The sequence below is a fragment of the Sphaeramia orbicularis genome, chromosome 3, assembly GCF_902148855.1.
Source record: "Sphaeramia orbicularis chromosome 3, fSphaOr1.1, whole genome shotgun sequence".
In the NCBI taxonomy this organism is placed as follows: Eukaryota; Metazoa; Chordata; class Actinopteri; order Kurtiformes; family Apogonidae; genus Sphaeramia; species Sphaeramia orbicularis.
In genome coordinates this window covers 39,155,756-39,167,727 of record NC_043959.1, presented here as the reverse complement: position 1 = coordinate 39,167,727, position 11,972 = coordinate 39,155,756, and the positions used below count along the sequence as shown (strand labels likewise).

General features: G+C 36.6%; 1 protein-coding gene across 1 annotated transcript; it reads left to right on the top strand.

The window, feature by feature from the left end:
- Nucleotides 1-1,309: 1,309 nt before the first annotated feature.
- Nucleotides 1,310-11,394, top strand: scamp5b (secretory carrier membrane protein 5b). The gene is made up of 7 exons (XM_030126723.1): nucleotides 1,310-1,493; nucleotides 1,915-1,966; nucleotides 2,052-2,171; nucleotides 5,686-5,842; nucleotides 7,176-7,277; nucleotides 8,701-8,818; nucleotides 10,145-11,394. The coding sequence occupies exons 2-7, from the start codon at nucleotides 1,960-1,962 to the stop codon at nucleotides 10,322-10,324; spliced, it is 684 nt and encodes a 227-aa protein (XP_029982583.1). The 5' UTR covers nucleotides 1,310-1,493; nucleotides 1,915-1,959; the 3' UTR covers nucleotides 10,325-11,394.
- Nucleotides 11,395-11,972: the final 578 nt, after the last annotated feature.

The window sequence follows — 11,972 nt, the reverse complement described above, 5'->3', positions numbered from 1 at the left end:
TTACTATTCACTTTGCTGAAAAATCACTTTTTCTTCAGTTTTCTCTGTTTTTGACATAACCCTCAACTTTAATCCAAGCTTTTATGAACATCTACATGATCAGAAAATTAAATATAGAAAAATATATGATTTACACTGAAAAAATGCAAAGTGAAGAGGAGAACATTACAATAAATGGTGATAAATCACTGAAGAAATGTTGAATATAGAGAAATCCTCATTTGGGAACTATAAAAGTAGCACTGGGTCTTTATGGGTTAATCCAGCCAGTTCCAGTTTTAGTTTTAGACTTAGTCCTAGTTCTAAATCAGGTTTGTAGCGTCGGTCCCAAGTCTGGAAAAATGGAGAGGGTTGTGTCTGGAATGCCATCCAGTGTAAACCTGCTGCCACACTAACTGTGCAAATCACTGCTGTGAGGCCTGCTTTGGTCCCCTGGATTCCTACTAAAGCTCCAAACATGTGTGATGCTCACACAGATGTTGATAGATCACCATCCTGTCATAGTTTGCTATATGAAAAAGCCAGGCATAGCGTTCACCAACCAAGTTGAACTCTTTCCTACAGTTTGTCATAGCAGTCAAACAGCGACCCCTGCTGGACATACGGAGAACAGGCCAGCTATAGTATATGCAGTATAATACTTCTGACCCAATCCGTATCAGTGTTCAGTATTTATCCATGACACTAAACATGAGACTTTTTTACATTGTATTGGACTTTATTAATTCATTCAAGCTCTATTGAGGACACAAAAACTTTTGGACAAGATCAAATACACACACACACACACACACACACACACACACACACACACACACACACACACACACACAAAAGAAATATATACTATACATAAATCCATATGTCGCTAATACATAAAGGCTCGATCGCCAGTGAGACCACATTTTAGATGTAACCCTTATGGAACTAATCTTGGGACAGACCAGGGCTTGCACAGTTGAGTGTGATAATTTTGTAACTCTGCACATGAATGATAATATTATAAAACCAAGGACTGGAGTTTAGAATCAAACTCATAACACGCAAGAGGAACAGATAATCTGTTTAGAATGACATTTCCTACACTAGGTCTAATACAGATCCGGTGTACTGTTTCTGCTCCAGACTCTGCTGATGGTCGTGGTTCAGCACCTTGGACAGAGAACGCGCGTCCGTGGAGCAGGTCCAGCGCCATGAGCGGAAAAGGCGCACAGAGCTACACCGTGATTGGGTCAACAGTTCGACGTCAAGGATTAGAGTAATCTGCCTATTGGTCTGGATCAAAGTGACAGCAGATTTAAGCCTTGTGATTGGTAGAGCGGTAGGATAGTTAGGATTAATCGCACTGGAAAATTGTGCCGAAGGTAACATTATAATGGTCTAATAGTTCGCATGTAGTTATCGCCTTATTTCATACTCTCTTTAAAGCGCTTTTAAAGCCTCTATTGTACAGTGTTTATTCTACAGAGAGAAGCGGCTGCTCTCTGAAGAAGGTAAGGAGATTATGTTTCCTGTGAAATCCGTAATTCCAGAGTGGCACAGCAGATCTTTGTAAATACTTTACATTTTCACATGTGTATATTGGTGGCTCATTTTCTCCAGTGAAACGGAGCTGCAATGCGCATTTCACACTGATCTCATGTATTCCATTAGTATTTATTTATTTATTTTTGGTGGAACCGGAAGGATTCACTCCTGATCCTACTATCTGACCACAGTATGAGCTGACACGTTAATTCCCCTGCAGGACGTCTCGACGGCACCGCCTCGGATGTAGTTTTAGTTTGATATTATAGGCTGATTTAGTGGCACTCTGATCAGATTTACCTCCACTTCTGGGATGTGCTCATGTAAATGCAAACCACAGAAGTACTATAAAGTCCTTCTTAACTGCAGTGTCTTCCTATTTGGCAGGTTTAAGAGTCCCAAGGAGTATATCCTAACAGCAAACGTTTCCACATGGCCGGTCAGTAATGACGCACAAATGTACTGTAAAGGAAACTGCCACATCCATCTGACATGTCTAACTGTAGTCATATTATTTGTTGCAGAACCAAACTTCCCCCCACTGCCGGGATTCATCCCCCTCAAGCCCTGCTTCTACCAAGACTTTGATGAAATCCCTGAGCAGCACCGCAGCATGTGCAAAAAAATGTACCACCTGTGGATGTGTGAGTGGCTAAAAGTAATAGATTACTGAGTAAGAATATCATAAGGCAGCCAGCTCTTAACCCATAAAGACCCTGTGTTACTTTTCCAGTAGCTCCCATATTAATTTTTCTCTCGATTTAACCTTTCTTAACCAATTTATCACCATTTATTATAATATTATCAGTTCAGTTGAGTTCAGTTCACATTTATTTACAAATCATTTATAAATATGTATGCAACTTGTATTCATAATTTACAGCAAGATATGATTATGTAAAAATGGTAACCCCAGAAGTTATCCATATCTTATAAACGGGGGCCCAAGACATTAAGCAAAGCAGTACAATTGATTATGAAGTCCTTTGTATTTTGTATTTCTTCAGTAACAATCAGGTATTTTCCCATATTTAATTCACTGATCATGTAGATGTTCATAAAACCTCAGATTAAAGTTAAGTGTCATAATATCAGAAACACAGAAAAATGAAGAAAATGTCACTTTTTCAACAAAATCTATCATTAACTTAACATAAACCAAGTGTCTCCATCCACTGTCGTTGATTAAACTCCATGGGTTTTACTGGTGAATTAATGTTGTAGAGGATGATGGTGTTCCCATGGTAACTATGGAGCCCATGAACATCCAAATGGGTCATATCTGATGACTATGAAAAGATGACAAACTGCATTTTACACCAATTATTTACATGGATTGATTGGTTTAATGGATCAGAAGTTATTAAACATTTTATAATGGTAGATGATATTGGTCACCAGTGGTTATTTGGACCTTTATGGGTTAAAATGACTCACTATGGTGCTCCTTAACCTTCTGTTAATACAGTTCGGAGCTTACTTTTTTATTTTTTACATTGAATTACCTGCAATACAACAGCAGAAGCCTTGAAATGAAAGTAAAAAAAAAAAAAAAAAAAAATCCTAGACGTCCTATAAACTTTGTGATTAGAACATCATCAGGTCTATGTAACAGATGGGAAATGGTTTACAAGGGTCCTTTTGTAACGGCCTGTCCAAAAATATTTTTTTTATTGGCTGTGATACCCTGACCGGTTTATTTGCTAATGAGTCATAGTGCTGACCAGATGGCCTCGGTTTGAGCAGAGCTGTTAACAATGAAATTGTGTTAAGTAATTTTTTTGCCAGAAGCAGTTTAATCAAAGTTTATAGCACCATAAACAAGCAGAGCAATGATGTTTGTGATATTGGTTTGGAAGCTCCTGGTCTGTTCATGAAGAAGAAGCTGAGGATGGGGGGGAGGGTGGCACAATCCAAAACTACTCCAGAACTGACATAATATAAATTGACCTCAGCAAATAGAAGAGGCTTGATTTGGTCACCATAGTGATATATTTGTTTATACAGTCGTGAAAAAAATTATTAGACCACCGAAAGTCATAAAAAACAATGATTATATATCACATATTAAATCCTGTGTGTATCATGTGACTAAAACAGACAGATAAGAAAACATGGAATGCCTAAAAGCACTGTTTTTGGCAGTACAATGCCATAGCTACTGATGTAAGAACTGAAGTGATTTTGGTTATTATCAAGAAAACCATGGAAAAGTGCTAGATATCAGCTCTGAAATTAAACCAGTGGTTCCCAAACTTTTTTGGCTCATGACCCCCTTTTTAACATCACATATTTCTGGCGACCCCAGATGTTCAAAACAAAGACTTTTTTTTTGTTGCTAAAATTCATTTGTTTTGATCATGTAATAGTTTGCTATACTATGTTGCAAATAAATGTAAATTTTAGATGACATTTAGTCCATATAGTGTATATTATTATGGACGGAGGCAGAAAAGCCAGGTGTAGATTACTGCACAAAGTAAGAATTTTATTTTCCTCGGTCAGGATATATACAGTCAGTCCAGCTTGTATTTAATTCAAACTAGGAATTCTGAAAGAGCTGCAGCGCCTTAAACCAGCCACAATGAACATTTGAAAGATAAACAGTCCCACAGTGCTTCAGTTTCAGCTTCACAGTTTGTCATGTCTTTTTTGTATTGCGATTGTCTCGCTCACCCCACCATATATTTTTTACTAGCAATTTTATTTGTATTTTTTATCAATTACTACTAGAAATTTCAGGCGACCCCATTTGAATTCCAGGCGACCCGATGTGGGGTCCCGACCCCAAGGTTGAAAAACAGTGAATTAAACTCTTATTAGCTATTTTTGTTGTTATCATTATATTTGTCGAAACAAATGTACCTTTAGTTGTACCAGGCATTAAAATGAAGAAGAAATTGAAGAAAACACGGGGTGGTCTAATAATTTTTTCTGCGACTGTAGGTTATATGGTCTAAACAGCTGACTGCAAACTGATGAAAGCTCCACAAAAATTTAACAACACGGGCTCCCTGTGGGAAAATACAGCTATTTTTGTAAGAATATGCACTCAAAGAAATAAGGAAGAAGGAAAAGAAATAAAGTCACTATCAACACCATGCAGTTATTTTGACGTTGCAAAACAAGCCGCAAGTAAATGATAATAACTTCTGATTTGGGCTGAAATGAAGCACAACTGCACTCAGATGTACCAGCTTCGTACTTTGAGGTTTATGTGAAAGATCATTGTGATGATCAAGATTCAACATTGAGTCTGACTGTGGGGAAAAGTTCATAAGAGAACCTGGTGTTTCTTACCCATGTTCTGCTTGAATTGCATCAGTATGTTTGCAAAGAGCTAAAGATGCTTTCCCATTTTAAGAATTATTTATACATTCAGTGCCAGTGGAGGTATTTCTCATTGCAGCTAATGTCTTTTCTTTCTGCAGGGTTCATCTTTTTCTGTAAAAGATAAACAACAGCAGGTATTTAGTGTCAGATTTGCTTCGGATGTGCAACTTTTCTCCTTTCCTCTTTTGCAAGTTTCTATATTGGTCTCTCTTGCATTTACCATTTGCCATATGTGACCGTGTGCTGTATGGCATGTGCATCGCTTTTGATATTAAATGTGCTACTCAGCTTTCACTTATTGCTGTGAATTCATTTAGTAGCTTTTTTTTTTTCCTCCGTGCAAATTGGAAATCATTTTTTTTCTCCCTTGTATTTAATCCACTAGTGTTATTTAATGGATGTCATATGCCAGCTGTATTTGGCTTCATAATTCTCTCATTAAGCTCTCTATATTTTCTCTATAGAGCAAAATTTGAGACTGATTGGCCTTCTTCACTAGTTTAGAAAAGAAATATGAGACCGGAGCCCTTACACAGAGCTCCAATTAGAACCAAGTGCAACTTAAGCACGCTGCCTCATAACATCAGTGAGAATAAATAAAAGGGGACACCCACACAAAGGCTATTCAGGGAACACAAGCCATCTTGTGAGTCAAGTAATGCATTTACATATTTCCCATTATGCCTGATCTCTTCACATTAACTCCGAAAAAAACTCTTCCAAAGTCTTTCTGAGCATGTGCACTTTTATCTGTACAACGTTTGTACCAAATAGATCCATTTTTGGAACGTTAATGTGAAAATATGTGTGTTGTGGTTTTTACAGTGAATAGTGCCACTCTTGCGGTGAATCTCATTGGCTGCTTTGCTTGGATGTTTGGTGGAGGTGGAGTTACCAACTTCGGGATGGCTATCATCTGGCTCATTATGTTCACCCCCTGCTCTTATGTCTGTTGGTTCAGGCCCATCTATAAAGCCTTCAAGTAAGTCAAATATGAAGCACGGGAACTCAAAATATCTGTTGGTGCAGAACCGTTATAAAGAGATGAGGGAAGAAGAAATAGAGTATTTTTACTCTTGCACGTCCTGACATGAGTATGTTTCGTTCATTTTGTAGGAAGACTGCATCTAAAAACCACACTGTAGATCTCTACCTATTCAACTATACAGAAAGAAAGTGTATATTATGCATGTGTATGTCTGTAACATTATTAATATTATTATCCCCTTAATGTTGACTAGAGCAAATGTGCTTCAAACCATTTCCATTACAGAATTAGTGCTGGTTCAGGCATATTGGATATATACCTAATCAGGACACCGGAAATAATTTTGTGGCATCATTAAAACCATCTCTCTTGAAATGGGAAAATTAGTTTTATTGCTTTTTTATTGTTATTGACAATTATGCTTGTTGTCGTAAATTTGCATCATACCCAAATTTCTATTTGATGTGCTATATTCCACTTAATTTAGCATATGTTTGAAAGTAAAAACACAAATAATATTTGTTTTGTATACTTGTATATAAATTCAGGTGTTAATGGGTTGTTATTATTGTTATTATTATTATTATTATTTATTGTTATTAGGGAGAATGTGAGAGTGAATTAATAATGGATCAATAATGTAAAGTGCTTTGGGTGCCTTGAAAAGCACTATAGAAATTTAATCATTTATTATTATTATTATTATTATTATTATTACTAATAGTCGTAGCAGTATGGTGTCTGTCCTGCTCTGTTATTTCCTGCCTTCTAAGCCATAGAACAGCTTCACTGTCAGGAGTTAAGTATAGTGTTTATTCTGTATTCTCACCTCAGAGCTGCTCTGTTGGTGGATGATACCTTGAAGCACACTTTCCCGCTGTATCTGAAACTGTTAAGTGGCAGAAGAGATAAATGTTTCAACTAGTTCCCCCAGAGACAACTGGGCACCCAGAACATTGTCTCTGTCCTCTCTGTTCCTTCACTTAAGGGTAAGAGTAATTTCTAAATCCTCTGAGGGCATAGAGATCTCATGAGGTATCACACTCTAACTAGGACGCTGAATGGGCTGCCAGGAAATATATTGCAGTCCAGCGAGTTCACAAAAGAATGGCAGATGTAAGAGCTGTGAGGCTTATTTTAGACATGCATGTGGTGAGATGAAACATGAAAAGGAAACTGATAGAGAATGCCAGGGTGTGGATTCCCAAATATACAAGTGCTAGCAAATACCAAAATTAAAATTAGTACTGCAGTATGGTGGTATTTACTGCAGTCTCTGTAATACACTAAGTTACATGTTATTGCTCTATTTATTTTGTTTTCTTAGGAGTGACAGCTCCTTCAACTTCATGCTGTTCTTCTTTGTGTTTATGGCCCAAGTTGGCATCAGCATCATCCAAAGCATTGGCATCCCTGGATGGGGAGTGTGGTAAGTGTGATCAATAGCTGGAAGTGTACGAAGAAAAAAAAGAAAATCACACTAATGTGAGTTATTGTAAAAGCTGCAGTAGACATAATATATAATATGGACTATTATATGATTTTTGATTGATTCTCTGGACCTTTCTGGACTCAAGATTGATTTTCCAGTGTGTCTGTGCACTTTATTAACATTGCTCTGTGTTTATTGTATTACATTAATGAATATATAGCTATTGTCTTGCATTCTGTGTTTTCTTTGGTCTGGGTATCCTACAGCTGATCATTTCCCATCTTGAGAAAGTATTTGTGATTATGATGACAACAAATACAATTTGTTTGGATGTTCAAATCTTCCTTTTACATTAAATTCTTATAAAAGGAGACTGATCTCATGAAATGGTGTTGTATATCACACCAGTTCTTATTCCATTTGGCGTGCTATATGTGTGCATTTTCTTCCTTTTGTGTGTTATTCAGCCCCATTTGATCGCGTGTCAATTTACGCCAGATCTCCAGTTCACATGTCCGTGACCCCAAACCCAAACCCTCAGAGTGTGGTATTTGACACAGCATGAACATACACGCGGAAAGCTTATAATATATACAGATAGCACACCAATTGAAAGGGGTGTGTATATTTATGTGTTTTCATGATATCACATTGTATAAAAGACAAATTGTGTTACATTAATGGGTGAAAAGCTCTCATCAACAAAGCTTTAGTATTATTATTACTATTATTATTATCATTATTATTATTATTATTATTATTATTATTATTATTATTATTATTATTATTAATAATAATAATAATAATAATAATAATAATAATAATAATAATAATAATAATATTCCATTCTTAATAATGGCATTGTGATAAGTCTTGGAGACGGTTTTACAAATAAGTTTAAAATCCAAAGTCTTTTTGATAAAACTACAAACTGACTTTGAATGACACTATTGGTGTTCAAGCTGTACATCCAGGTAGGCGGCTTTCATTTTTAAATTTTTTTTTCAAAGTCTTTGTTCGCCACTCTCATTAACATGACAGTGATGGACCATCAGAAACTGCCCTCATATAACTTTTATTATATCCCTGTTATTAGATTTTGAGAGGCCGTTAAAGACATCCTCAAAATGTCACCTGACTCAGGCTAATGATGTGAAATTAATATTATGACAGCCTCCATAAAGTTTATAAATGTCACCATGTTCCACTGGATATCATCATGTACAGTATGAGTGATGTGCTATAAAACCTTTAAAACTTTAATATGCACTACTTAAAGTCCACAAAATTACTGACATTTAACATCCAGATGTTTAGTGGCTCTAACATGTTGAAGGACACCAAGAAATCCAATAACAGATGATAATGGCTTATGTTTGTGTGAAATAAATCTCTTTTTCCCTATTTTTGTCCTTGGCAGTGGTTGGCTGGCAACAATCTCCTTCTTCAGTTATAATATTTTGATTGCACTAATCATGCTGGTCCCAACTATCATGTTTACTGCCGTGGCTTCACTGTCCTTCATTGCTCTGACCAAGGTAAGAATTTGACAAATGCATTTTTACACAAGTTAATGGAGGAAATCATCTTAAAATGAAACATTTCGCAGGGTTTTATTTCACATGTTCCATTAGTTGTTATAAAGATGCCCTCTAAAATATTTTTTGCCTCATTTTGAAGCTGTTTGTTCATCTTCATCTCAGTGTTTTTGTTGTATAATTAGTGTAATAGCTGTAGTCAGTCTAGAAATTGAGATGCAGTACATGGCAGCAGCATTTGTAGGTTTATTACTGTCAGTGATCATTAAAAGCATATAAAGTTGAGAATGGATGCAGATCCTGCACATGGATGAAAGATTATATCAGTCAATGTTACATTTACAAATCCAAAATGAACACAAACACACACCATTATTCTGTCATATTCTACCCGCATTTTATCTACTTAAACCAACCTTATCCTCTATGGACAGTGCAATCTTTTTTTAATATATTCATGGCACAGCTTTGTTATTTATTGTACTCTGTTGTTCTTCCTCTTATTATTTGTTACATATTATAGAATTTTATTTTTACTTTATTTTCGTCGATTTCTTTGGTTATATAAAAGTGTAATCATGCTGCTCATATGTGCCTTCAAATGACTCCCTATATATAGTATATTGAATTGAATTGAATTGAATTGCATTGAATTAAATTAAACTGAATTGAACTGAACTGAATTTTAGGCGACACGCTGGTGTAGGATAACACTGTTGACTCATAACAATAAGGTCCTGGGTTTGATTCCAACACCACAGAGGGGACCTTTTGGTGTGAACTTCATATGTTCTCCCCATGTTTGTGTGGGTTTTCTCCGGGTACTCCAGCTTCCTCCCACCATCCAAAGACATTCATCAATAAGTTAATTGGTTAATCTAAATTGCCCATAGGTGTGAGAGTGATTGGTTGTTTGTCTCTATATGTCAGCCCTTGATGTACCGGCAACAGGGGTGAACCCTGCCTTTGCTTATAGGTAGCTGGGATAGGCTCCAGCGACCCTCTTGAGGATAAAGCAGTTCAGAAGATGAATGAATGAATTGAATTATTATTTTACCAGTAAAAGACAAACACACACACACACACACACACACACACACACACAAACAAACACACACACAAGTTGCAATTGAAAACCCAGGTCACCCTCTGTGTGCAGGGCAAAATACACAGTTTTTTGGATCAATGCCTGGGAATGTATGACTGGAGAAAAAAAAAAAGTGATATAACCAGGTAGAACTCATCACTGAACCCACTTTTATCTGTTGCATCTTGCTGATCTTAACTGGAAGTTGACAGTCATTTATAATCCCGCCTTCCCTGCAGATCCACAATTTCTACCGCGGCAGTGGGGGAAGCATGTCCAAAGCTCAGGAGGAATGGACCACAGGAGCCTGGAAGAACCCTCATGTCCAGGCAGCAGCTCAGCAGGCAGCCATGGGGGCGGCTGCTGGAGCCATGCAGGATCAGTACTCCAGCCCACAATATAACGCAAACCAGATGTAGCAATCTCAAAGGGGAGGTGTCAAAGAAATTAAAGTTATGCCAAAGTTTAAGAAACAGAGTTAGGAAGATCTTATCATATCCCAGAAATACTTCAGAGTTAAAGGAGTTGTCATATTTGCTCATGTTCAAGGAGAGCTCCAGCTGCATAATTGCACCATGTTCAGTTCTGACACTCACTTTGATTCAGAAAACCAGGTTTTCAGTGTTTTGAAGCAGTTGCATCATTTGGCAAACAAGTAGGCTACCTTTGAACATCTCTGGGATGGTTTGAATCTTCCTGTGTTACTGTAAAAGGGCATGCTAATTATTTGTAGTATTTTATATTCCATCGTGTGTTTTATCTGTTTGTGAGATTGAAATGAAACTAGTTCTGAATGTGTGTTACTTTAATAGCAATGTTTACAACAGATACAAAACAAATGTTAAATTTTGCCCTAATGAAGACTTAACGTCATTTATACTTATGAGATTTACTATTGCACTGTTTTGCTGATGGAATAACACGGGTGTAATGTAATTTCAGTCAGTGTTTTTACATGACAAAGGAAAACAAAAACAAAAAATCAAAGATCTGATGTAATTTTGTCAATTTACTTTGAGTTATGCCACTTTCTGTGACCTCAACATTATTTCATCATATTTCTTTGCAGTTTATCAGTTATTGCACTATAAAATGAAAGAATGTGGTAATGATTAAAAGATGTCAGCCTGTATTACAATATATAACAGTATTATTGCAAGTGTTCAGCTGGATTTAAATAGAAATAGAAAATCTTCTTGAAGCTGCCTCTTTGATGTATTAAAAGTTGTTGACGTTTCTGTTTTTCAGATGAATATTATAAAATAATGATTTCTTTATAATGTTTGGCAAAGTCTGAAAAAAACCCCTAACATATTCTGATGTCTAGTTCATTAGAAAAATGGCAGTTTTGTACTGAATATTAGTATAGCATGTGTTCTGTTGCAAATTAAGTCCATTTAGAAGACACCTGCCTGTTGCTGTATGGCTGTTTGACCACACAGAGGCGCTGATGTTTTAGTTTGTAATAAAAATCTCCAACTCGTACAGAATACCTTCAGTCCTCCTTGACAGATCACAGTGTAGATTTGCGTCGCCCTGTATTTTCCCTGCTTCTCATTTGTGTGTGCTGTTCTTTAGCTGTAACGCCCTTCACACTTTTCAATCTTCCTTTCTTCCTACTCAATGAAGCCTCTGAAAATCTGAAATCACTACACACCCATTCATAGCAACAAATGTCAGGTTTGAGTGCTTTTCAGTGGTATTCTACGTCACCCACATGGCTATTTGGAGTGCTTCCCTGGTACAAAATGCAGACCTGCTAAGTGCATACCAGTTCTACTTCTAAGGGGAAGTAAAAAGACTTCTGCACAGACACCCTACAGTGGCTTTGTAGTGAATAGCAGATTAATATGTACTTACTTTTCCCACCATCACTCTGGGGTTTTGAAACAACACATACATTTTGCATATTGGTTTAATAATAGTTTGTCTTCCTTTACTGTTTGGAGAGGTTGGACATGGATCCAATCCTCAAAGTTAGGTGTAGACATAAGATGCATGCAAGTATTTTTAACAAAGACATGTATAGTGTTAGTATGTTTTTGTGTCTCCAGTTCTTAAAGACAG

Excerpts from the sequence above, each read along its gene's own strand:
- scamp5b (XM_030126723.1), top strand. Across the intron at positions 2,172-5,685 it reads AATGTACCACCTGTGGATGT|TGAATAGTGCCACTCTTGCG; the intron begins GTGAGTGGCTAA and ends TGGTTTTTACAG. Across the intron at positions 5,843-7,175 it reads CCCATCTATAAAGCCTTCAA|GAGTGACAGCTCCTTCAACT; the intron begins GTAAGTCAAATA and ends TTGTTTTCTTAG.